This window comes from Urocampus carinirostris, chromosome 14 (genome assembly GCF_059441175.1).
Source record: "Urocampus carinirostris isolate Australia breed hairy pipefish chromosome 14, RoL_Ucar_1.0, whole genome shotgun sequence".
Classification (NCBI taxonomy): domain Eukaryota; kingdom Metazoa; phylum Chordata; class Actinopteri; order Syngnathiformes; family Syngnathidae; genus Urocampus; species Urocampus carinirostris.
The window spans coordinates 1,268,566-1,295,290 of NC_142362.1; the positions used below are offsets into that span (position 1 = coordinate 1,268,566).

At 41.3% G+C, this 26,725-nt stretch overlaps 1 protein-coding gene across 1 annotated transcript in view; it reads left to right on the forward strand.

The window, feature by feature from the left end:
* The window catches only part of xpo4 (exportin 4), a 70,095-nt gene that overhangs the window by 14,817 nt on the left and 28,553 nt on the right, over window positions 1–26,725 (forward strand). The window contains exon 7 of the mRNA XM_088352380.1: window positions 18,975–19,095. Within this exon, the coding sequence (XP_088208506.1) occupies window positions 18,975–19,095 (121 nt within the window). The remainder of the gene's footprint in view (window positions 1–18,974; window positions 19,096–26,725) is intronic.

The window sequence follows — 26,725 nt, forward strand, 5'->3', positions numbered from 1 at the left end:
TCACTCTTTCCATGATGCTTTTAATGTACCTTTACGTTTTGTAGCGTCATCCATTTTGTGAGCTTCTTTTGAATCTTTCTTCTGGGCTGAGGTTTTGGCTGGTTTCCTAACCACTTCTCCATTTCTCTTGTGTTCTTGTTGTGTCTACTTTGGAAAATGATATGCAAACGATCGACTTTATAAAGCTTGGGAAAATCCGAAAGCAGGGAATTATTCGATGCAGGCTTCTGATTGGCTGCCGAGTATGCAAATTGCTACAGTAGTACTACAGAAATACCTTATTAATACTACTGCTATGGAAATACTTCCAAATGTATTCTACAGAAATACTACAAAAATACCACTACAGTAATAGTTTAATGCAAAAATACTACTACAGAAATATTACAACAGACATACTACTAAATACAGAGTCAGTAATAATACAAAATTACTAAAGAAATACTACAACGGGGCTCAGGAGGTAGAGCGCTCGTCTTGGGATCAAGAGATCGCAGTTCGAATCCCGGCTCCTCCGTGTTACATGTCGAAGTGTCCTTGGGTAAGACACTGAACCTAATGCAGGTTGGCGCCTTGCATGGCTATTGGTGTATGAGTGTGTGTGTGAATGGTTAAGTGTGAAGCACATTGTAAAGCGCTTTGGGACTTGACTTGAAAAGCGCTATATAAATGCAGATCATTTCATTACAAAAATACAGTAATAGTATAATGCGAAATTACCACTTCAGAAATATTACAACAGAAATACTACTAAATACAGAGTCTGTTATAATACAAAATTACGAAAGAAATACTACCAAAATACTACTACACTAATGGTATAATACAAAAATATTACTGCAGAAATATTACAACAGAAATACTACTAAATACAGAGTCTGTTATAATACAAAATTACGAAAGAAATACTACCAAAATACTACGACACTAATGGTATAATACAAAAATATTACTGCAGAAATATTACAACAGAGATACTACTAAATACAGTCAGTAATAATAAAAAAAATTACGAATAATAACGAAATACTACAAAAATAGGACTACTTTAAAAATACTACAAAATACTACTACAGAAATGCTACTACAAAAATAAAATGACAGTGATATTGCAAACATACTACAGAAATACTCCTATAGAAATACTTATACTTGCACAGGAATACTACAATATCACAACTCCAGTAATACCAAAATACAGAAATATCACAAACAAAATTCCTACAAATATACTAGATATACTATGGAAATTCTACTATGGAAATACTTTAAAAAATTACCTAGATTCTGCATAAATTTTGCAAAAATATCACTGAAGTCATTGAGGAGGTGGGCAAACTATGGCCCAAGGGCCACATACGGCCTCCCAGGCTTTTTTTCACCCAACCCGACAAACTAAAACAATCTCGTTCTAATGGCCATATACTGTATATAATAAAGTATTACTGATGAAATGTGTTTTTAAATGCCATTGTCCTTTTGTGTGTCTACCACAAAAATCATTCTACAGAAATACAGCAAAAATATCACGACAAGAATACTATATGTACACAAATACTACGAGAGAAATTGTGTCTGAAAACCTTAATGTGTCCTTTGGATTTGATATTAATGGGCGCCGGCCTTAGTTCTGGTTATGAAGACATAAAAAAAATCCATTCCGGGGAAAACTACCCAAAATAAAGTCACCGTGAATAAAAAATTTTGTAGGCATGCGCGAAAGAGAATTGCTAGTCCGTCTCCAGCATGCACAAGTGTCGTCCGGGCGCAAATCCCAAATCCTCGCTGGCTCCGTATCTGAGGGGATCCGGATCACTTTCAAACAAGCGTCCGCAGATGAGTGGCGGTGTGAGTGGGGCGCGAGTCATTCCTCGGGGCCTTACCCTCCCCCATCTTTTTCCAGGCTGCCCTTCGGTATGCCCGGCACGCCTTTGTGTGTGTCTGCCTAAAGACACCGCGCCAAAGGCATCCCGACTTATGATTGCGTTGGCATATTTGAGGTGCTTGATACTACACGAATGCAAAAAAAAAAAAAGTCCCGGGTTACCAGGGGTCGTAAAAGGCAAACAGGCGGCCCGCGGGCCAGATCCGGCCCACCTAAGGGATTGAATCCGGCCCGCGAGACAACACTCAGAGAAGCGCAAGAGAAAAACAAGCTGCAGGTTGAAATATGTCAACTTGATGTTGCCAAAGCCAGGTGCCTCCAACAAAGACACTGTACAGTGGGACCTCGCTACTTTGCCGTTCGACGTTCGCGGGTTCAGAGCTTCGTGGGCCTAAAAAATTATGCTAATAAAATAAAGTGTATATATATATATATATATATATATATATATTTTTTTTTTTTAAATTTATTTTAAGCATTTTTGAAGGGGCGTCGCTACTTCGTGGTTCCACGTTCGTGAGTTCAGAGCTTTGCAGGTCTAAAAAATAATAATAATAAAAGAATATTTATTTATTTATTTATTGAAGGGGCATTGCTACTTTGCGGATTTTCACTTTTCGCATGTGGTTTTGGTCCCCATTAACCGCGATAACCGAGTTCCCACTGTGTCTCTCTCTCTGTCTCTCTCTCATTTCCACTCCTTTTCTCCCACTCTCTGTCTCTGTCTCTTTCACTCTTTGTGTCCCTCTTTTTCTCTTCCTTTGTTGCTCTTTCTCTCTTTCTCTCTCTGTGTCTTTTAAGCTCTTTTGCTCCAACTTCCTTTTTTCCTTTTCTCTCTTCTCTTTCTCTCTTCCTACCCTTCGTGCTTTCTTTTCTCTTTTCTCTCTTTCTGTCTTTCTATTTCTCTTTGGATTTCTTTCTTCCTCTCCCTTTCTTTCCCCCTCTCTCACACTCTCTCCCTCTCTCTCTTTCTCTTTCTTTGTCCCACCCTCTCTCCTTTTCCCTCCCTCTTTCTCTTATTTCTTTCTCTCTCTTTTTCTTTCTCTTGAATCTACTCGTCCGGCCCCCGACAGAATGTTTGTTCTATCGTGTGGCCCCCGAGTTCAAACGACTTTGACACCCCTGCTTCAGAGTATAAGTCGCACCAGCCAAAAGATGGTTAATTAAATGTCGGATCTAAAGCGACCGTTTGCGTATGGGAGAGCTTATCAATGTTGACTGATAGGAGAAATTCAGGCAAGGACTTTTTGGTATTAAAAAATGCAGAACATTTACCATTTGGATGCTATTGGCCAGCGCGACCCATTATTGAGGGGAATTCAGCTTCTTTTTAGAGAAGCAGCTCTTTCAGCTCAGCTCTTTAGATTTTTTTAGTCGCTTTAACCGATATACTACCAATAATAACGTAACATTATGCATGATATGAATAATCAAAAATGTATATCTATATATTACACTAGCCTTTATTTTTTTTAGTTTCTTTATGAAATGAAATGATGTGCATTTCTATAGCGCTTTTCAAGTCAATGACTTCCCAAAGCGCTTTACAACGTGCTCCACATTTCCCAATAGCGGCCTTGCAGCCATGTAAAGCGCCAACCTGCTTATTGGGGGTATTAGGGGTTCAGTGTCTTACCCAAGGACACTTCGACATGTAACATGGACGAGCCGGGATTCGAACTGGGATCCCTTGATCCCAAGACGAGCGCTCTACCTCCTGAGCTACTGCCGCCCCAGTAGCTCAGGAGGTAGTTCCCTTTTTTCTGTATTACAATCTCTCCTGAATATTTCATGTGCCCTATGTGCTCCTGCGGCAGCTCCTCACAAACCCTCATTCCTCTGCTCAGCGAACTCATATTAACCAACTAACCAATTAACATGAAGTTAGTGAGAGTGCCCAAAAAAACTTTTATTTTTTTAAATACAAGTTTGAGACCCTGGCGACAAGACAGGGTTTTTTCATATGACTGGGCAGGAATGTCCAAAGTCCGACCCTGAGGGCCAGGTACGGCCTGTGATCAAATGTTCACTGGTATAGAATTCATGATATGAATGAATGAAAACTTTATTTCCAAGATGAAGATAAAAACAGAACAAAAACAATACCTCAACAAAATGATGTTGCATAACATGTTGGAAAAGGGGTAGTATGAAGCAAATCCTTATATTTCCTACCCCCTCATCTTCCCTTGTTAAATTTACACCAATGATATAACAACAATAGTAATAATATTAATAATTACAGTTATGATATAACAATAGCAACAATAACAACAAAGTTAACCATAGTTTTAAACACAGTATTTCCAATCTCACTCATACGCCATTTTCTTCATCCCTGTATTCCGCCAGGAATGTTTTTTTGTATTTCAATTTGAACACGTGAATCGTCGGACATTGTTTAATCTCGTCTTTTAAATTATTCCAAAGTTTGACTCCGCGCACAGACACACACATACTTTTCCTGGTGGTTCTCACCTTTAGGATTAGGAATTAATTACAGCCCCTTAAATTATAATTTCGTTCTTTCTGAATGAATTATTTATGGATATTTTCTGGCACTATGTTTTTGTTGACCTTAAATAGCAGTTGTGTAGTGAAAAATGTCCCTAAATAATCTCATTTTAATCATTTGGACTGCACCACGATATGCATTGAATGTGGCCTGCCAGTGATGTTGATCTGTGTAAAAAAATGGTTCCAAAAAAACCCCACCATTTCACCAAATAATGGCAGGAGCCCATTGGCCACCTTGCCCTTGGTATTTTGTGTTCATTTTATCCCTGCCCATTTCCGACACGGCGACTGTAAATAAAAAAGGAAAGTTGACTGTGAGGGCTGCCGCTTTGAAGACAAGGAAAAATTAGAGGATTTTTCCACCGAAACTGGAATTAAACGAGTCTACCTAATTTGCCAAGAGACTGTGGCTGTTTTCAAAGAAACAGCGGCTAGGCAAAACACGCCGACGGCAAAAAGCGAGAGTCAAATAAAAATGCTACAAAGGCGAGCGACGAGGTATGCGTTCGACGAATGCCGGGCTGAATATCCGGTCCTCGCATATTTTCAGTTTAACAAATCGGGACCGTTTTCTCAAAGGTTCCGAAAGCCCGGGTTCCCGTAACTGCCGACATTGGCTGGCTTTCCTTCGTTTGGGTGCGAAACGGGCGGCGCGCGTGTCTGTCGGCGCTTCATGAAGCTTTCTGGCTTCAGCTAAGAGGGCGGGACGTTGAAGCGCTTCACTCGCCACCTCCTTTCCGCTCGGGGGCTTCTAATGGAGCGAGGCTCGGGTCGCCCCGTCTCTCGGCCACGCCGCTCACTTATTTGCCATCTGTCGGCACGCCGTCTGTTCTCTAGCAGACGGGAAGGCGCGCTCAAGGATAAACCTCGAAGACCCCCGAGTGAGGGGGTCTTTTTGCTCTTCGCTTCGCCGGCGTCAAACGTAGGGTTCGAATCCGGCCCGCGAGACGACAGCCAGAGAGAAATGAGCTGCGGTTCGAAATAGGTCTTCTCCATGATGACAGACACCACTCTCTTTTTTCACTCTCTTCTTTACTCTTTCTTTTTCTTTCCTTTTCTCTCTCTTTTTTTTCTCTCACCCCCCCCCTCTTTTTTCTCTTTATATTAATGTCACTTTATCTCTCTTTCTTGTTCTCCATTTACTCTGTCAATCTTCTTACTATCTCTTTTCTCACTTTTTCTCTTTCTCGCTCTTTCTTTTTCCTGTTTCTTTCTCTATATCACTGTCTTTGTCTCTTCTTTCCCCTGTGTCTCTTTTCTCTCTTTCTTTCCATCTCTGTCTTTATTTTCTGTTTCTCCTCTGTCTCTTTTCTCTCTCTCAATCTCTCTATTTTCTGTTTCTCCTCTGTCTCTTTTCCCTCTTTCTCTATCTTTTCTGCTTCTTTCTCCTTTGTCTCTCTCTCTCTCTCTCTCTCTCTCTCTCTCTCTCTCTCTTTCCTCTCTTTCTCTCTTTTTCTCTGTCTTTTGAATCTACTAGTCCGCCCCCCGTAGGAATTTTTTCTAGCATGTGGCCCTTTGCCCCGTCTATAACTCACAGAGGGGTATTTTCAACGCTAATTCATTTTTCTGTTTCTCCTCGGTCTCTTTTCTCCCTCTCAATCTCTTTATTTTCTGTTTCTCCTCTGTCTCTTTTCTTTCTTTCTCTCTCTATCTTTTCCTCTTTCTTTTCCGTTTCTTTCTCCTTTGTCTCTTTTTCTCTTTCTCTTTCCTCTCTTTCTCTGTTTTTCCCTGTCGTTTGAATCTACTAGTCCGGCCCCCGTCAGAGTTTTTCTAGCTTGTAGCCCCCACACCCAAATTAGTTTGACGCCCTCTCCTTGTTTAGAACTCACAGAGGGGTATTTTCAACGCTAATTCATTTATTAGCTTTAGATTTTGGGAGTGTCATATCTTTGGGCAGGATTCTAATATTATTTTGCTATTAATATTGAATTTGGTACTTGCTATTAAAAACTCTCCCCCAAGTGAAAGCCAGCTTCGCGTGGCTCGTTTCACCTTAGACGTGATGTTATCACGACACCGAAGCCTTGTTTTCGGTTTTATTTTTTCTTTCGGGAACAACCGAAAAAGCACTTTGTCTTCTGACAAAGATTTTTGGTGCTGAAAATTTAGCACCTTTTCGTTATTTATAAAAGAAAATAATCACCTTGACTGGATAAACATAGATTTCATCACTTACATGAGCAAGGCTGAGAAAATAAACCCTAGATAGATAGATACTTTATTCATCCCCGTAGGGAAATTCACTTCCAGCAGTATCCTTTTGTTGTTTATTAACAGATGAACAGGATGGCCTCGGGGTGCTGTGTTATAGTTTAGCCACAGCGGAGTGGATGACGTCACACGCTAGGCCAAAAGTTCCACGTCCCTGCAGCAGATGGAAATCTTTGTGCCCAGGGTGACACCACCTCGGGTTTCACGTATATAGCGAGTCTGCCTCCTCTCCGCTTCCCGCAGGCTTTCGTGTCTGCCCTAACAGCGCTGAAGCCGGGTAGCTCCACGTTAGCGTCTGGGATGCTAGACGTGAGCCACCTTTCCGTAAAACACGGCAAATTGCACTCCCTGTACGCTTTGATGTTTTATCACGACACAGAAGCCTTGTTTTCGACAACCGAAAAGCACCTTGTCTTCTGACAGCAAGATCTTTGGTGCTGAAAATGTAGTGCATTGCTGTTATTAAAGAAGAAAAAAATGAGCTTGACTGGATAAACATAGATTTCATCACTTATAAGAGCAAGGCTGAGAAAATAAACCCTAGAATTCCACCGAAGAAAAAGTTTTAAACATCTCACCTCATACTCTTGACCTCCCAATCAAAGAACAATATTATCCCCCATCGGAAGGTCCCATTTTATGGAGTGGAGCGCCGCTAACACGGTAATTCTAGCGCTCCCGTCAAGACATTGTCCCCCTCCTCCCCTGCCGACAGCTGCACCGTCGGGGACAAAGCTTTCGGGGAGCCGACGACAACGGGAGACGGGTGCCGGCTTGTTATTCCACAGGGTGGCATTTAGCGAAGGATGCTTCCCTTAAACCCCCGCACGCGCCTTAGCGTAGCGCCGTCGGGATCAGGCGTAATGAATAGAGGACACAGTAGAAGCTCGCTAATCCGTTAGCCGCACACGGCGAGGCATGGCGGAGATTAGCCCACTCATCCGCGTTTGGGCTATTTGCAGAGGCGATGAGGACACCGTGAGTGTTCTCCTTCAAGGAAGGTCCAGCTGCTGGCCCTTTAGCTCTTTGCGTATCGGGCGTGTATAAGGTGTCCCCGGGGCCGTTAGCGCTTTGCTAAATGAGCCCCATTGTTTGTTTGGGGGTCGCCGTTGCTGCGGTTTCACGCGGAAAACTGGCTACGGATATCCCTGGGGTTTTCCCGCCCAATGGGGACCAGGACCACCGGCTAAAAGTGAAAATCCGAGAAACCCCAAAAGGTTAAACTTACCTCCAGATGAGCGTTCATCACAATAATAGATCTACGGAGAATAACGCACTGCCCGTAATTTCACTTGCATGAATTGTTTTGTTATCATTAAGCAAAAGTAAAACGAAATCAGTGTGAGAAAGCACTTTCGAGAGGTGACCCCACAAGTTGTAGCTCCCGGTCATCCGTTTCATGGCTAATGGCGTTAGCAAGACACAAAGTCCACTGCAATGGCTTCAAAATGTTGTTAGCCTAGCCCAAGGGGTTTCCTACGTTTTGTGACTAATAAGCGCAAAGGGCACCCACTTTGACATGAATTTCTAAAATAGCAACTTAGCTAGATGGCTATCCTAATAGCTCAAAGGGTAGCTTGATGGTTAGCTTAAAAGTTAAACAGGTAAAAACTAAAAGAAAGCTAGATATCTAAAAGAGTAAAAAGCCAAGAAAATAGCCATATATATATATATATATAATTACCCCTAACACTTCCTGTGGTGTGTCTTGGGCAATTGGTAAGCTATAAAAAGCTTGATAGCTACCTAGAAAGGCCAAAATCTACTTTGATATCTAGCAAAACGCGAGGTAGCATGCAAAAAAAAAGAAAAAAAGCTAGCTAATAGCTAAAAGAAAGGGAGAAAGCTAAAAAGACAGCCATATAGCTAGCTGAAGTTTTTTTTGCTCGTTCGCTTTATAAAACACAACTGCAATTTGTTGTATTTTGTATTTCCTTTCAATGAAATCAATAAAAGGATGAATACATACATTTGCCTAATACATGAATCGATTCTCATTCAATTCTCTTAATTGCTTCAAAATAACCATCGATACCTGAATAGCCCATCGGCTGGAATTCATTTTTTGATTTTCAAAAATAATAATTGATCATGTTATTACTATGTTGTTACAATGATGGTACCACGTTAATGATTAAAATAAGCTTAAATCCGTGTTTTTCAAGCCTTTTTGAACCAAGGTACACTTTTATTTATCAAAAAGTCAGTCGAAAATTTTTGAAAATGAAGTTAGGTCAAATATTTTACTGTACTACCTCATAAGCAGATAATTAGTATATAAAAAGAAGAAAACAATACTTAAAATGAAAAATAATGTTTTTTTTACAGTGCAATCTTAAACCGCTTTGTTAAACAAATTAAGCTATTAAATGTACTGTGCTACCTCGTGAGCAGATAATTACTATATAAAAAGTATATCAAAATCTACTGCCCCCTACTGATATTGATGACTATTACAGTTCCATGTCTGAAAAGAGCAAAAATCCGGAATAATGGCCTGATTTTTTGGGGAAAGATCAAATTGGGAAAGTTCCAGTGGCACACTAGACAAGGTCTCATGGCACACTGGTTGAACCACACTGGGTTAAATAGACTTAGTCAACTAATAAGTGGCAAAATAAGACACACTGTCCCTTTATCTTTCATCATAAAACTATCATCCTGGGGGTTGCAATTGTCTCCTGAGCCCTGAGTTGTTGAAAATGATCATGCATAAGCAGAAAGGAGTAGCAGTACAAAATAACGTGTCTCCTCCAATGACGTCATAAGATTGCTCCTTTATAAAGTCCTCCGCATGAAAGTTACAGAGGCACATGATGTAAACTCGAGCAATTTATACACTCGGCGCAAACGGACTTCGCTATGAATGAATGAATGAAAACTTTATTCGAACATTAAAATAAAAAACGGAACAAAAACAATAACTCAACAACAAAATAATGTTATATAATATGTTTGAAAAGGGGTAGTAAGAAGCAGATGCTTATCTTCCCTATTGAATACACCAATGATATAACAATAGAAATAATAATAATAACAATTATGATATAACAATAACAACAAAGTTAACCATAGTCCTAGACGCACTATTCCCAATCCACCCCATTTTCTTCATCTTTGTATTCCGCCAGTAATGTTTTTTTTTTATTTAAATTTGAACACATGAATAGTTAAAGTGTGACTCCGCACACAGACACACACATACTTTTCCTGGTGGTTCTCACCTTTGGGATCATCATATCACGACAGCCCTTTAAGTTATAATTTCCCTCTTTCCGAATGAATGATTTATGGATGTTTTCTGGCACTAGGTTATTTTGTTGACCTTAAATAGCAGTTGTGCAGTGAAAAATTGGACTAAATCATCCAATTTCAATCATTTGGACTGCAAGAATAAAATATGAGTATGATCAAGATACGTTCTAATTGCACGTTTTTTGGGAGGATAAAAAATGAACTTTTGTCATGATTGCCCCAGACTTCTGCACAGTATGTTCAGTATGGCAGAACGAGAGAACAATAGAATAAATACAATGCATCATATTTTCAAATGAATTTGGCTTTATTCATGATTGAAATGCTTTTAGATACTTTAGTTTGTATGTGTCTGATGTGTGTTTTCCAGCTTCATTTCTTGTCTATGATGACCCCTTAAAACTTGCGTTGACTATTAACAGATTAAAAGGATGGCCTCAGGGTGCTGTGTTTGTAGTTTAGCAACAGCGGAGTGGACGATATAGCGTCTAATGCAGCAGCATCCATTTTGACTTCTAAATCTTGATTTGCCTTGCGATGACCAAAGAATATTACAATAGAACGCAAAGGGTAAACCAACAAAAGGAGGCGAAACACACGCCAAAGTTCCCCGTCCGGCTAACGTGGCCGCGTTGATGTGCGAAGGCGCTCGTAATATGTTAACGGCGCGCGTTCGAACCCCTTGGCTCGTTGACCCGCTTTTAAGGGGAGGGTGCGTTCTTGCATGTTTGTGTAAGCAGCTATTGGGAGCCGGCCGGCTGGAAGCGGCAGCAGGTGAGGCTTTTTAAAAAGCCAGCAAAGAGCCCACACGTGTCCTCGTCGCTCCCCTCCGGCGCATTCGTCATGCGGGAAACATGCGGCTGGCGCTCATGCCTGCGCTTTAACGCGGGGGTCGGGGACCCTGTGGCTCAGAGATCAAATGGAATATGATGGATAGATAGATAGTTTATTCATCCCTGTAGGGAAATTCACACTTCCGGCAGTATCCTTTTGTTGTTTATTAACAGATGAACAGGATGGCCTCGGGGTGCTGTGTTTGTAGTTAAGCCACAGCGGAGTGGATGACATCACACGCTAGGCCAAAAGTTCCACGTCCCTGCAGCAGATGGAAATCTTTGTGCTCAGGGTTACACCACCTCATCTTCACGTAGATGGCGAGTCCGCCTCCTCTCCGCTTACCGCAGGCTTTGGTGTCTCTGTCTTACAGTGCTGCAACCAGGTAGCTCCACGTTAGCGTCCAGGATGCTAAATGTGAGCCACGTTTCTGTAAAACACAGCGAACTGCACTCCCTGTACGCTTTGATGTTTTTCACCAGCACAGTCAGTTCGTCGGTCTTATTTGGTACCATGATTACGGACAATATTGAAGACTTGTAATGCCGCTAGCCGCTTAACCTCAGTTCCGGCTCTGCATCCATGATAGGGCCCCCTCATCAGGGCAAGGAGTTGATTCCTCGAATAAAGGCATTTTTGTGCGTTAAAACCCATTACCATAGGATAGAAAGTCATGAAATGAAACGGTCTGCATTTATATAGCGCTTTTCAAGTCAAGACTTCCCAAAGTGCTTTACAGTGTGCTTCACATTTCCCAATAGCGGCCGTGCAGCCATGAAAGGCGCTAACCTGCTTATTGGGGGCATTAGGGGTTCAGTGTCTTACCCAAGGACACTTCTACATGTAATACGGAGGAGCCGGGATTCGAACTGCGATCTCATGATCCTGAGACGAGCGCTCTACCTCCTGAGCCACTGACTGTTATAAGTAGATTTGTGATAAACCCAAAGCGTTTTTCTGTTATATAATTTGATTAGCAAGCCTTAATACTTTGCACAACGTTTTTTTTTTTTTTGCGATGAGTCGTTTTATTATGTTTCGAGTTGTGAAAAAATGGGGCAGGCAACTTTATGGCTGGTGTCCGCCGCACTTGACGATAAGGCGCACGTGCCCACATTGAAACATGAGATATTTACAAAGGTACTCAGAAAATGTCTTCGTAATATACGGTACCTTGACCCATTATCGCGTATCTGTACGATGTCCCCAGTCACAAAAACTCTTGGGATTCAAGATATGCTGACCGTTTCAAAATATACTCATCACAGATCACCATCAGTCTGAAACAAGATATACGAAATCATTGAGGTTACTCACCAGTTTGCCCCTGGCTGTCTTCAACCTTTTTGAGTGGCCGCAAAAATGGCTTTGTTACGTCAGGGACAATCTACAGAATCCAACCGTGTCAAATATTGACTCCAAGACACACCTTAATGACCACAGATTAAAAAAATCCGCCTAAGCGCATCCCTGCATCGTTGGACGATCCTTGTTGTGATCCATTGGATTGGCCACATTAATCCCGTTGACTCGTAAAATGATTCCCAATGTGGTTGTTTGATTTCCCCTTTCGATGGACACCTTTTCCATGATAAGAGTCTGTTCATGCTAGTTTTATTCATGCACAAAGCGCCAAGTTATATTCAACTTGCGTCTATCCAAACACATATTCCACCTGTCTCACTCCTACCTGTACTGCTCTGGCACTCCTGAAAGCCGCAGGCTTAAAAGCTTGTGAAAATAGTCGCGGCTAATTGTCCAACTTTTACGGTATATTGCTTTACTATACTTATGCTTATATTACTCTCGCTCTCTATCTAGACATCTAGACATCTATTGATCTAGACATCTACCTATCTAGACATCTCTCTATCTATCTATCTAGACATCGATCTATCTAGACCTCTATCTCTCTATCTATCTAGACATCCATCATCTAGACATCTCTATCCATCTAGACGTCTATCTATCCATCTAGACATCAACCTATCTCTATCTATCTATCCAGACATCTATCCATCTAGACATCCATCTATCTATCTTGACATCTATCTATCTAGACATCTATCTATCTATCTAGACATCTATCTATCTAGACATCCATCATTTAGACATCTCTATCTAGACATCTATCTATCTATCTAGACATTTATCCATCTAGAGATCTATCTATCAATCTTGACATCTATCTATCTAGACATCTCTCTGTCTATCTATAGAGACATCTATCTATCTATCTAGACATCTATCTATCTATCTAGACATCTATCTAGACATCTATCTATCTATCTATCTAGACATCTCTCTATCTAGACATCTATCCATCTATATCAAAACTATATTATACTACTTTATGATGAAAACCCACACAACAAAGTGTAAACACCCAGAAGCCTTAGCAAAGAGCGGTAAGAATGGGCAGAGCTATACCTTCAGAACACGCAATCCTGCTCCTTCCACTTTGCACTGAATGTAAATACGTTGGTCGTTTGCAGTATTTTGTAACATTTTTACAAAATAACTTTGCTTGCACCTTGTTTGGAAACCATTTTTAGGACAAAAATGAAGGTCAAAATGAGGCTAAACTCTCAAGTAACGACAGGAGGGAGACACATTTTAAGTGGTACATTTATATGGATATAGGTCACAAGCTCTGGTATTATTATTATTTTATAGATTTGATCATATCATCAAACGTCACACAGTGAAATAAAACGTGCTGAAGTATTTTAGCTTTTGTCTGGAAAGCGGGTTTGGCTGTTTTGTTGAATTTTGTATTAAAATATATGACGTGGCTCTCACACTAAAATATACTTTTTCTCGTACGGCTCTTTGGGTCATACGAAGTTTCCCGAGCCCTGCTTTAACACCCACACAGCCTCCACTCTGCTCGTCCTTTGTCCAGAAGAGACAAGTATGTAGTGGCTTGGTTTTAAGTGACGGTTATCCTTCCAGGAATGTGGTTCGGTCCATCTACACATGTGCACCGGTTATTTTTAAACAAATGAGTCTTTTTTAAAACTTTGGAATTTCCCCTTAAAAATGGAAGTCCACATGAAAACTAACCTTGCTGCCAAAATTGAGGGAAAAGTTTGATTTCGTTAGTGGGCGGCACAAGAAAATTGGGGAATATATCGGAGTTTTCCGTGGATCCTTGAAAATTCTTGAATATTTCATTGTTCTAAAAAGAAGGCCTTAATTGGCATTAAAAGGACTTCCTCTCTTTCTCTTTCTCCCTTTCTCACTCTCATTCTCACTTTTCTCTCCATCTCCTTATTTCACCAGTTTTTCTCTTTCATATCCTCTTTCTCTCTCACTTTCTTTCTTTTTTTCACTCATTTTCTCTTCTTTCTTGCCCTCCCTCCTCATTCTCTCTCTCTTTCTCGCTCTCTCTTTCTTTATATTTCTCCTTTCTACTTCCAATTAGTAACCTTAATCACAAGAAGTCTCAAAGGGCTTTACACGTTACAGACTATTATAAAACCATCCCCTGATCTAAAACCTACATGAGGGCAAGGAAAAACTCAAAAAGATCAGCATGAGGGAATTAAATGATCTGCAATGAAATGATCTTCCCAAAGCGCTTTACAGTGTGCTTCACATTTCCCAATAGCGGCCTTGTATTGCAGCCATGTAAGACGCTAACCTGCTTATTGGGGGTATTAGGGGTTCAGTGTCTTACCCAAGGACACTTCGACATGTAACACGGACGAGCCGGGATTCGAACTGGGATCCCTTGATCCCAAGACGAGCGCTCTACCTCCTGAGCTACTGCCGGAATGAAAAAACCTTGAAAATGGGGCCGCACACGACGTAAGGAACGGATGTTGCATGAGTATCAAAAAAACGATACCCAGACATTGTCAACATGAAATGTAGGTCATACAATATAATTGTGTTTTAAGACCAGATTTCAACAGTTCCACCGGGGTTGTAGATTAAATCTGAGAGCAGAGCATTCCAAAGCACCAGGGCCTGAATGAAGAGCGCTCTCGAAACTGCTGATTTCTTCTTGGCTCTTGAGACGAGCATCCCTCGAGTAAAGGCTCCAAGCAGGAACATAAGGGGAGATTAAATCTGAAAGATATGGCGGGGCAAGTTCGGGCATCATTTTTGTAGTACAACGACAAAACCTTGAAATCAAATCTTAAACTGACGGAGGCAGTGCAGGTCAGCCAAATATTTAGCCAATATATTTTTGGAATGAATGAAGTTTTATTTGACCACTATGAAGCGTTAAATAATACGCAATGTCCCTTTAAATGATGATTTTTTTTTTTTTACGTAACTTCCCAAATTCAACCGATGACCATGTTTGTTTCCCACACAAGTCTACTTCATTGTCTTTCAATTATTTACAAGTTTTGTTTGTATTTGGCTTGCCAGAAACATGGACTTACACTATACATGGATGGACACAAGTATGGTATTTTTACCGTGAGGGAGGAAAATAAGACAGAAATGTCTGGAGAAAACAACCAACACTTGTGAGATCCCTTCTCAAGGTTTCTTTTTTCCTCACACTGAGGTTTTGAGTTTTTCCTTGCCCGCATGTTGGTTTAAGATCAGGGGATGGTGTCATTGTAATCCTGTGCAATCCTTTGAGACATTTCTGTGATTAAGGGCTATACAAATAAACGGGACTTGACTTAAGGAGTAAGCTGAAGTTTTCACGAATCATTTTTCTCCGTACTAAAATTCCCATAGTGCTTTGCGGCATAGAAATATCCCGAATGAGGCAATGCTAATGTATGGGTGTGCAAACTTCAAAAAGCTAGTCAGATTTGTTAAGCTGAAAATGTGAGCGTGCCAACTATTCCTGGGCCATAATAAAACTGGAAGCCTGAACCCGGACATGAACGGGGAGCTATCGGGACAATATTCATACAATTTCTATCTTCGCTAACATTTGAACAGGATGTAATTAAATCTCAGGAAATCTACACCAGAACATCACGTTTTGGTTATCTGATGTGTATATTGAAGCTTTTAAGGGATTCAAAATGGCAGCTAAGACGATGGTTGAAGGATTGTTTTTCTGTTTTGTTTTTGTATAAGCTAAATAAATGATCCCTGACAAGAAAAAAAAAATTATTAATTGCAAGACACGCGGCGAAAAACACAAAGGAACAATCGCATACCTAAAAGGAGGCGAAGGCAAAAAAGGCATGAACGCTGTCAACGACGGCTGGTAAACTTACCCCACCCAGCTTTTGCTGACTAATTTCTTGAGATCCATGGCGCGTGGAATCATATGGAACATATCTGCATGATTGTGGGGAAATCAAATAAGATCTTTTCATTTAAGGCACCGGCCTAAAAAGAGCGTTCTTGTCTTCTAGACAGCGCTTTTTTTCCATTGTCGCTACTCGGCAAAGTTCACGGCGAGGTCCTCGGCCCCCAACGCGGCTATTTTTACCCCCGTCCGCTCGCCGCGTTGACAGGTGCGAAGTGGCGGCGCGAGGCGGCGGAAGCCGGAATGCGTCGGCGCCCCCTGCCCCCGCTCCTCTTTGATGAGGCATTCCTCGGCTCTCTCGTTTGTCCAGCCGTGCGCCCGGAATCTCGACACGGACGCTCGTTGACGAGACGGCTCGGTAGCGCTCGACTGACGGGAGATGGGCGCGTTATTTTCATTGGGAGCAACTGTCACTTTCATCTCATTTTAGAAAAGTTCCACATTCGGGATGTTATTTTTAAGAGTTGGCTTCTGAATGATGACATCGTTTAAAAAAGAGGCCGTTCAAGTAGAAATACGTAAACTTTTGTATGATTCAAGACAGGGGACTCAAATACGGACAGTTGAGATGCCCGCGAACCCGTTCTGATAAGAGCTCATCAGTGCTGGCTCATTGGGATTTCTTATTGGTTGAGTCTATTTAATCCTATTTTTAATCATTAACATCCTAATGACATAGTAACAGCGTAGTGATAACATTGTTGAATCAATTCCAGTTCGACAAAAAATCTATTCAATTATTGATCGTTATTTTTAAGCAATTAAGAGAATAGAATGAGAATCCGTTAATGGTAAATGGTCTGCATTTCTATAGCGCTTTCCAAGTCAATGAAGACCTCCCAAAGCGCTTTACAATGCGCTTCACACTTACCCATTCACACACGCACTCACACTCCGATAGCGGCCATGCAGCCATGCAAGGCGCCGACCTGCTTATTGGGGGCATTAATATATTTATTCATTTTTTATCCATTTATTTTATAGGAAATACAGGATAAAACGAATTCAATCGCACTTTATGTTATTTATAAAGCAAATGAGGAAAAAATGAGCAGTTAGCTTGCTATCTGGCTAGCTTTTTAGCTAGCTATCTTCTTCGCTTTTTTTTAGCTATCAAGCAAGCTATCTGACAAGTTATCTAGTTAGCTTTTTACATTTTTTGCATGCTATCTTGCTAAAATGTTACTTTTTTTTGCTAGTTGGCTAAGTAGATTTTGGCCTTTCTAGGTAGCAATCAAGTTTTTTTTTAGCTTACTATTTGCCCAAGACATACCACAGGTGTTAAGGGTCATATATATATATATATATATATATATGCCTATTTTCTTGGCTTTTTATTCTTTTAGTTATCTAGCTTTCTTTTAGTTTTTACCTGTTTAACTTTTAAGCTAACCATTAAGCTACCCTTTGAGCTATTTAGAAAGCCATCTAGCGAAGTTGCTTTATTAGAAATTCTTGTCAAACTGGTTGCCAAATTTTAGACATTGTGAAAGTGTTGTGATTGTTTGACTTCTCTTCCTAGAAGTCCATCCACAATGCGTGTTATAATCATGCGTAAAAACGAATCGCGGGTTGCATTTATGGCTGTTTATTTTCTGCTCTGATTAGAATGCACATTGTGAAATTGCATACATGATGTTTGGGAATTTCATTGGCTACCCAATGTCAATCGTTTAAATCGGTTACCCTTGTTCGTAGATATTTAAATTAAAATCGGTCACGGTTTTTTTTTTTTTTCAATTCAGGCCGTCATTGGCTATTGCAGGCTAAGGCCCGTGAGAAAAACTTCGAGAAACAAAGAAACAACGTTGCAGTGTCGGGGAATAGCTTTGTGTCGGACCCAAATTTGCTAAAAGCGGCATTGGCGTTTGCACTTTCAATGCACTTCACCCCCTTTCGCTATTCCTGCTTTCTTTCTCTCCTTTCTTCCTTTGTTTCTTTTTTGCTCTTGTTCTTTCTCTCCTGCTCTTTTTTCTTTCTCTCGCTCTTTTTTATCCCATTCCATCTTCTTTTCTCCATTCCTTTGTCCTTCTTTTGCTTCCTTCCCTCTCTATTTCTTTGTTCTTTCACCTTTTCCTTTCTTTTGTTTCACTTTTGCTCATTTTGTCTTTTCCCTCTTCATTCCTTCTTTTTCTCTCTTCCTTTCGTCATTTCTTTAATTCTATCTTTCATTCTCTCTTCCTTTTGTCTTATCTTTTGTCTTTTTTTCTCTCTTCCTCCTGTTCTGTAAACACAGTTCTCTCTTGCTCCTTTTCTCTATTTCTTCCTTCCATTCTGCAGACCTTTGAGACTCTTTGTGATTAAGGGTGTCACAAATAAACATGACTTGACTTGAGGTTTTGGAGTTTTTCCTTGCCCTCATGTAGGTTTTAGATCAGGGGGCGGTGTCATAATAGTCTGTAGAATAATCTGTGGTCCGTGCAGTCTTTTGAGACTCTGTGATTAAGGGCCAACAAATAAACAGGACTTGACTTGAGGTTTTGAGTTTTCCCTTGCCCTCATGTACGTTTAAGATCAGGGGATGCTGTCATAATAGTTTGTAGTTTGCAATAGTCTTTGATCTGTGCAGCTCTTTGAGACTCTTTGTGATTAAGGGCCAAACATTTAAACATGACTTGACTTGAGGTTTTGGAGTTTTTCCTTGCCCTCATGTAGGCTTTAGATCAGGGGATGGTGTCTTAGTAGTCCGTGCAGCCTTTTTGAGACTCCTTGTGATTAAGGGCCAAACAAATAAACTTGACTTGACTTGAGAGTGGTGTCAATCGAGCGGTCTGGAGAGGAACGGCCATATTAGCAATAAAGAAGCTCAATGAAAAAGGAAAATAAGAGTAGACTGATTGAGACTCTTCGAGTCCCTCCCTGTTGGAATTTTGGTACGGTGGAGGAGCGTGCCGGGGGGCGTGTCCCCATTTTCCAAGGAGTCCGCAGGCTAGATCCCGCGGCACATATTTTACTAGCTCTGGAGAGGGGGTTTAGGGTCTTGGCGGCGGGGAAGCGTGGAGGCAACGCCATGCCGCTCTTGTCCTTAACCGGGAGCCGCTCACTGGGGCGACACTACATCGCCATGTTCGAGGCCGTCCAGAACGTCAACCTCAAGCCCACCGAGACCTGGAGGGAGGCGCTGCTCGACACCAGGGTCATGGACCTCTTCTTCACCGTGAGTACATCATTTCCTCTTCCTGCCGGTCGTTTGAACTCGTGTTTGCCGATGATGTTTAGCGCTTTACCGCGTCCTTCGCTCTTACCCATTCGCGTACTCGCACACCGATAGACGGCCATGCAAGGATGAGGGGGAATTGGGGGTTCTGGGTTTTGCCCGTTCTGAGATGGGGCTCTTTAGGATAAAAAAAAAAAAAAATCCGCCTAAAAGCATTTCAGCCTCGTCGTAGGTTCATTGTTGTCATTTTTTTGTTTCGCCACAATAAACAGACTTGCGGCATGAGCTCAGGAGGTAGAGCGCTCGTCTTGGGATCGAGACATCGCAGGTTCGATTCCCAGCTCCTCTGTGTTATATGTCAAAGTGTCCTTGGGCAAGACACTGAATCCCTAATGCCCCCAATAAGCAGGTAGGCGCCTTGCATGGCTGATGCTGCTATCGGTGTGTGAGTGTGTGTGTGAATGGGTAAGTGTGAAACACATTGTAAAGCGCTTCGGGAGGTCTTCAGTGACAATGAAGAGCTCCCAAAGCGCTTTACAATGTGCTTCACACTTACCCATTCTCACACACACACACCAATAGTCAGCCTCCAAACGTTTTGAGGATAATCAAGATGCTAAATGGTAAAATGGTAAATGGTCTGCATTTATATAGCGCTCTTCAAGTCAATGAAGACCACCCAAAGCGCTTTACAATGTGCTTCACACTTACCCATTCACACACACACTCACACACCAATAGGGAGTCAGCCTCCTAATGTTTTGAGGATAATCAAGATGTTAAATGGTAAAATGGTAAATGGTCTGCATTTATATAGCACTTTTCAAGTCAATGAAGACCTCCCAAAGCGCTTTACAATGTGCTTCACATTTTTCCCTTTCTCACACACACACTCACACACCAATAGCTGCCATGCAGCCATGCGAGGCGCCGACCTGCTTATTGGGGGCATTAGATATTCAGTGTCTTGCCCAAGGACACTTCCACATATAACACGGAGGAGCCGGGAATCGAACCTGCGACCTCTTGATAATACTTGCCTTACTAACACACAGGTTCAGAACAGCAATCTGAATATGAATCAGTCTGAGCATGAAGCTATCAGCAAATGAAGCAAGCAAAATCTGTAGAACATCGACGTTTCGTTTGGGGATTGATCTGCATAAATTGTGGAAGCTGTCATCAGACTAACACTATAATACGGAGGAGCCGGGAATCGAACCTGCGATCTCTTGATACCAAGACGAGAGCTCTACCGCCTGTTCACCACCCCTGCCCTAAAGGCTATCGCAGCTGAAGGACTGTGAAAAAAAGCTTGTAATTGGACGAAAATAGTGATAGTCGAACGGTCAGAGGCTAATGGCCGCTTTTGAAATGATTTCACAGTCTGTTTACTTTGAAAAGGAAATTATTTCGCGAAACCAACGGATCGCCACAAGGATCGTCCAACCATGCAGGAATGCGTTTAGGCGGATTTTTTTTATATGTTGTCATGAAGGTGTGGCTTGGAGTCAATACTTGGATTCTATGGATTGTCCCGGATGTCGTATTTTGGTTAATTATGCCAGCTTTATAGTTTTGGGGTATCTTCTTGCCCTGGCAAGCTGACTCGCATCCATTAGGAACCTGGAGCAGACCCCAAAACCTGCGAGCCTCTCGAATCCCCGAAGGGCCCCAGAATGTTAGCGACGCTAACTTGCGGCGAGCCGTGTCGGGTTTCCGCCCCGACCGGCGCTCCGGTATTTCTAGTAGCTCCCGTGTTTGTTGTTTTAGACGCCGTCAGCTGTCGGAGCCTTGGCGAGGGTCGGCCCTCGGGGGTCTCGGGTCAACCTCGGCGTGTGCGCCGTCTCCATCTGTTCAACCCTTCCTTGATTAAATGGCATACAGGCCGCCTGTTATTTTTATCCATGAAAATCACGTTTACTTTTAGCCCTCTTTCAGGAAAAACACCAAATTTCAATATCCGGCGATATCTAACATTACTGTTCAGAAAATGTAACAGTTAAAATCACATTTTTCAGGGTTATAATGAAGTCAAGACGGGAACAAAAAAGTGGAAACAGGAACTGTTTATGGATATATCAGGGTTGTTCGTGGATCCTTGAAAAGTCTTAAAAGGCATTGATTTCGTTATTTGAAAAATAAGGCCTTCATTGGCATTAAAAGGACTTCCTCTTGTTTTCTCGCCTTCTCTTTCCATTTTGTTCTTTCGTTCTCCCTTTCTCTCTCTCATTCTCGGTTTTCTCTCCTTATTTCACTCTTTTTGTCCTTTATGCCCTTTCTTTCTCTCCTTTGCTTTTTTTCATTCAATCTTTCTCCTCTTCTTTCTTACCCTCTCTGTCTTTCTATCTTGCCCTCTTTCTTGTTCTCTCTCTTTCATTCTCTTTTACATTTTTTTCTTACCCTCCTTTTTGCTTTCCCTTTCACTCATTCTCTTCTTTTCTTTATTGCCCTCTTTCTTGTTCTCTCTCTTTGATTCTTTTTTTCACTTCTTTCTTACCCTCCCCTTTGCTTTCCCTTTCACTCATTTTCTCTTTCTTATCCTCTCTTTCTTTATTTTCCTCTTTCTTGTTCTCTCCCTCTTTGTCTTTTTGCTTTCTTACCCTCCCTTTTGCTTTCCCTTTCACTCATTTTATCTTCTTTCTTACCCTCTCTTTCTTTGTCCTCTTTCTTGTTCTCTCTCTCTTTCATTCTCTTTTACACTTCTTTCTTACCTTCCCTCTTGCTTTCCCTTTCACTCATTTTCTCTTCTTTCTTACCCTCTTTCTTTATTGTCCTCTTTCTTGTTCTCTCTCTCTCTCTCTCTTAGTCTCTTTTTTCTTTCTTACCCTCCCTTTTGCTTTCCCTTTCACTCATTTTCTCTTCTTTCTTATCCTCTCTTTCTTTATTTTCCTCTTTCTTGTTCTCTTTTTTTGTCTCTTTTTCACAGAAGGAGTACTTGGGGAGGAACAGTGTGGGTTTAGAAGAGGAAGAAATGTAGGGATGAGATTTTTGCAGTGAGGCACTTGCGTGAAAAGTTTATAGGGATAGGGAAGAGAGGTGGATTGGGCATTTAGAATAGAATAATATATATAGAATATACCTTTATTGTCGTTGTTACCAAACAGGTTAACATATTGTGACAACGAAATTGGGCATGACACTCCAGTTTCACACATTCACACATTTATGGATTCAGAGAAAGCAAATGACTGGATAGACACATGTTGTATGACAGGCGCCATATATATAGACATAGATATATATATCATACATTTTTCATGCTTGCAGAATACATTTAGGGTCTCAATGGAGCAATTTTTTGGGCCCACTGAAGACCATGTGACTTACCCTTAGCATTGTTGGCGTCTTATGAGGTTCTCGAGTAGAAGTCCAGAAATTGGACGCATGGATTCATGCCTCTGAGCTGTTTTTTTTTTTTCTGGCTGCTCAGACGGCAATCAATTATCAATGTATCTGTAAGATATGTCAAAATTGGCCGCACTTGAAGCAAACAAGTTGTCGCTGAAAGGCTTTACTGGAATCGGACAAAACCAGACACAAAATGGCGGCTCGACACATAAAGGACGGAGCTTTTTGATTTCATCTTTATCGTCTTTGCATTTTGGCAACGAAAATCTTCTTTTGTTGTCAGTGGGTTTTCAGAAGACTTCAGAAATGGACTATTGTCTATGAAATGGGCCGGCCTGAAAATGAAACGGCTGCCCTATTTTTTCAGGCATGGCCGTTTCAGAAGATATCTGCTAGGGCATAAGTGTCCAATGCACTTGAGGTGGGGGACACGCGCTAGGGGAAAAAAATCTCCCGGTGGCCGGGGGAGTGAGAGAGAGAGAGAGAGATAAATAAACTATCTAATCTATCTAGACGTCTATCCAGACATCTTGAAAAGGAAATTATAGGGTGACGTTCACTGTTGAAGGAACAGAATGCCAAACAGAATTAAGTAGAATAATATATTTTCTTATTCAAATGATGCATTCATTTTCTGCATTCAATTATTGTTGGTAATATACTGATTAAAAGGGATCACCACAAACCTCTTCTTTCATTTTCTCCTTTTATACCTTCTTTTTTTCTTCACTTCTTTATACGACATCATCATTCGTCATATAATGCATCAAAGCAAGTGAGCCGTTGGAGAGCCGGCTCTCTTGAATGAGTTGAGCCGAAAAAGCCGGTTCTCCGAAAAGAAACGGACTTTCACTACAACGACGAAAACTCGAACCGCGAGACCAAAACAACAATGGCGGATCTGCCTGACGAAAAGTTTGGAGTGCGGTAAATCTTAGTTCAAAAATGATAATGACCATTTTGTGTCCAAAAAGTTGCATCCCGGGGACGCATATATCAATATCAAAATATCAATCTTGCAATTGTCGAAATGATAAGCAAAGTATACAAATAAATAATTAATTGAATACCAAATTATAGAAATTTTGTGTTTGAAAATCTTCATATACAATGTGATTAATTAATAACAAATATATTTAATTTTGGATCTAATTATTGTAATTTTATTGTTTGTTAATGCAGTATTCAATGCAGCCTGGTCATCCTGGAAGGGGGATGACCTCATGTGCAGTCCTTTCTCAAGGTTTCTTCCTTTTCCTCATGTTGAGGTTTTTGAGTTTTTCCTTGCCCTCATGTAGGTTTTAGATCAGGGGATGCGGTCATAATCGACTGTACTGTAGTCTGCATAGCCCTTTGAGACTCTTTGTGATTAAGGGTGTCACAAATAAACATGATTTGACTCGAGGTTTTTGAGTTTTCCCTTGCCCTCGTGTAGGTTTTAGATCAGGGGATGCTGTCTTAATAGTCTGTGGTTTGCAATAATCTGTGGTCTGTGCAGCCCTTTGAGACTCCTTGCGATTAAGGGCTATTCAAACAGGACTTGACTTGACTTGAGGTTTTTGAGTTTTCCCTTGCCCTCATGTAGGTTATAGATCAGGGGATGGTGTCATAATAGTCTGTGGTTTGCAATAATCTGTGGTCTGTGCAGCCCTTTAAGACTCCTTGTGATTAAAGGGTCATAAATAAACAGGACTTGACTTGACTTGAGGTTTTTGAGTTTTCCCTTGCCCTCGTGTAGGTTTTAGATCAGGGTATGGTTCCAGAATGATCTGTAGTTTGCAATATTCTGTGCAGCCCTTTGAGACACCTTGTGATAAAGGCCTATACAAACAAACATGACATGACTTATATGGCCGTAAAACGGATTAACTGTGAAAATCGAGGGAACACTGTCGATCCGAGAGGCCGCCCGGGTTCTTTTGTTTTTGCCGGATTCTATCACGGGGTATTTCTCAGACACGCCTGCCAAATTTCATGTCGCCTGCGGGGACCCCTCACTCCGTTATCGATTCATCGGGCCTTTCCCGAACGCGGACCCGCGTCCTAAGCCCTTCTTTCCTCCAAGGTCGAAGAAAATCCTGTCAATCGGCACGCGTCGCCGCGGAAAGACAATAGGCGGCGAGCAAAGTGTTGATGCCAGACCGACGATGGGAAAGATGAGCCTGGGGGGGGGAACGCACACCAGCCAGGCTTTGTCTCTTTCTAAAAATAGCATCCTCATCTCCGCTCTCTCCTCCTTCACCAGCCTCCCTTTTGTTATCCCTGTTGTAAACGCCGCCCTTGTCTTTCCCGGTATCGAATGTTGTTTATATTAAACGCGGGCGGAATCGTTTTACGACTCGGCCCCGGGGGTTGTTTCGGAACGCGAAATTCGCTAGTCTGGAATAGAGGTCGTCCGATGATCAACCTGGCCGGTTATCGGCGCCGATATTTGGGAATTTAATGGACGTCGGTAGCCATCTTTTTATTGATTCGACCGGGATGATCATTTAGGCTCGGATGCAGCCCGGTATCGCTCTCCCTCTCTCCTCGGACGTTACCCGCCCTGCACCTTCTGATCGGGTAAGTGACCTGGGACGCGGTCATTAAAGCAGGAACAATAAATAACCTTAGTGCGACAGCTATGCTAGCTCGTCCCCACATGTCTGTGATTCAGGATCACTGATTGGTGGAAATTCTTGTTTGTGATTAAAAGATATCGTAAAAAGTGTCGTTAACTTGTTTTAGGGAAGCTCGTTAAGGTGGAGACTCATCTATTAGCTCTTATCATGACATGAGTTAGGATATCGAGATAATACTCATATTTTATTCCTGCAGTCCAAATTATTAAAATAGGATAATTTAGTCAAATTTTTCACCGCACAACTGCTATTTAAGGTCAACAAACACAGGGTGCCCGAAAACATCCATAAATGATTCATTCGGAAAGAGGGAAATTATAATTTAAGGGGCTGTCGTGAATTCCTGATCCCAAAGGTGAAAACCACCAGGAAAAGTATGTGTGTGTCTGTGCGCGGAGTCAAACTTTGGAACAATTGACAAGACCAGATCAAACAATGTCCAACGATTGACTTGTTCAAATTTAAATTAAAAAACAAAACATTCCTGGCGGAATACAGAGATGAAGAAATTGGGTGATACGAGAGATTGGGAATAGTGTGTCTAGAACTATGGCTAACTTTGTGTTATTGTTGCTATTGTTATAGCATAATTGTTATTATTATTATTTCTATTGTTATATCATTGGTGTATTTAAGAGGGAAGATGAAGGTGTCAGGAATATAAGCTATTTGCTTCTTACTACCCCTTTTCGAAAATTATGTAACATTATTTTGTTGTTGAGTTATTGTTTTCGTTTTGTTTTTTATTTTAATGTTCGAATAAGGATTTCATTCATTCAATCAAGCGTGTGTGTTTGTGATTGAGAGAGAGCAAAAATAGAATGCTATAGAGGAAGTGATTTGCTCTTATCATAACTTCAGTTGGTCGATCTGGCTCTAAAACAGGAGTGAGCTCTGTGCACATTTCCATACACTTTTTGTTTTACATAAATTTAAGTCAAGTTGGTGTCATTGACATGTATTCATTGTAAAAATGGCTTCTAAGCCTAATTTTATTTCCTACACTATTAGTTTTTGGCTTAAGTGAAAGATTGGTCATGTTAGTGATGAAATTCTCATTTTTTAGGTTTCAGAGAGCTTTAAAGTTTATCTTAAAGTCAAGTCCTGTTTATTTGTTTGGCCCTTAATCACAAAGAGTCTCAAAGGGCTGTACAGACCACAGACTATTATGACACCATCCCCTGATCTAAAACCTACACGAGGGCAAGGGAAAACTCAAAAACCTCATCATGAGGAAAATGAAGAAACCTTGGGAAGGGACCGCACATGAGGTCATCCCTTTTTCAGGATGTCAAATTATAACCAATATTCTTTGTTTCTTTTTGTATTGTTAACATTTTCTTGCGTTAATTTAGCCTTTTACAGCAAATCAATCGCGGCTCCAAAGACCGGTTATCGGCCTCCTCTTAACGGTCGGTGTCGGCCCTGAAAAACCCGTACCGGTTGATCCTTGAGCCCAAACTGATTCAAGGGAGGAGTTTACCGGTTCGGGATTTGACTATGGATTGAACAATTTGGTTATTTTGAATTGGTAAGCATAGCATTAAAACTGCTCCTGGGCCTTTGAAGGGCCGAGGACGTGTCTTTGAATTCCTGATCGTGGTCCGTGATCATTAAAACTTTCGAGAAGATCATATTGAAATTCAAGTCCTTTCTAC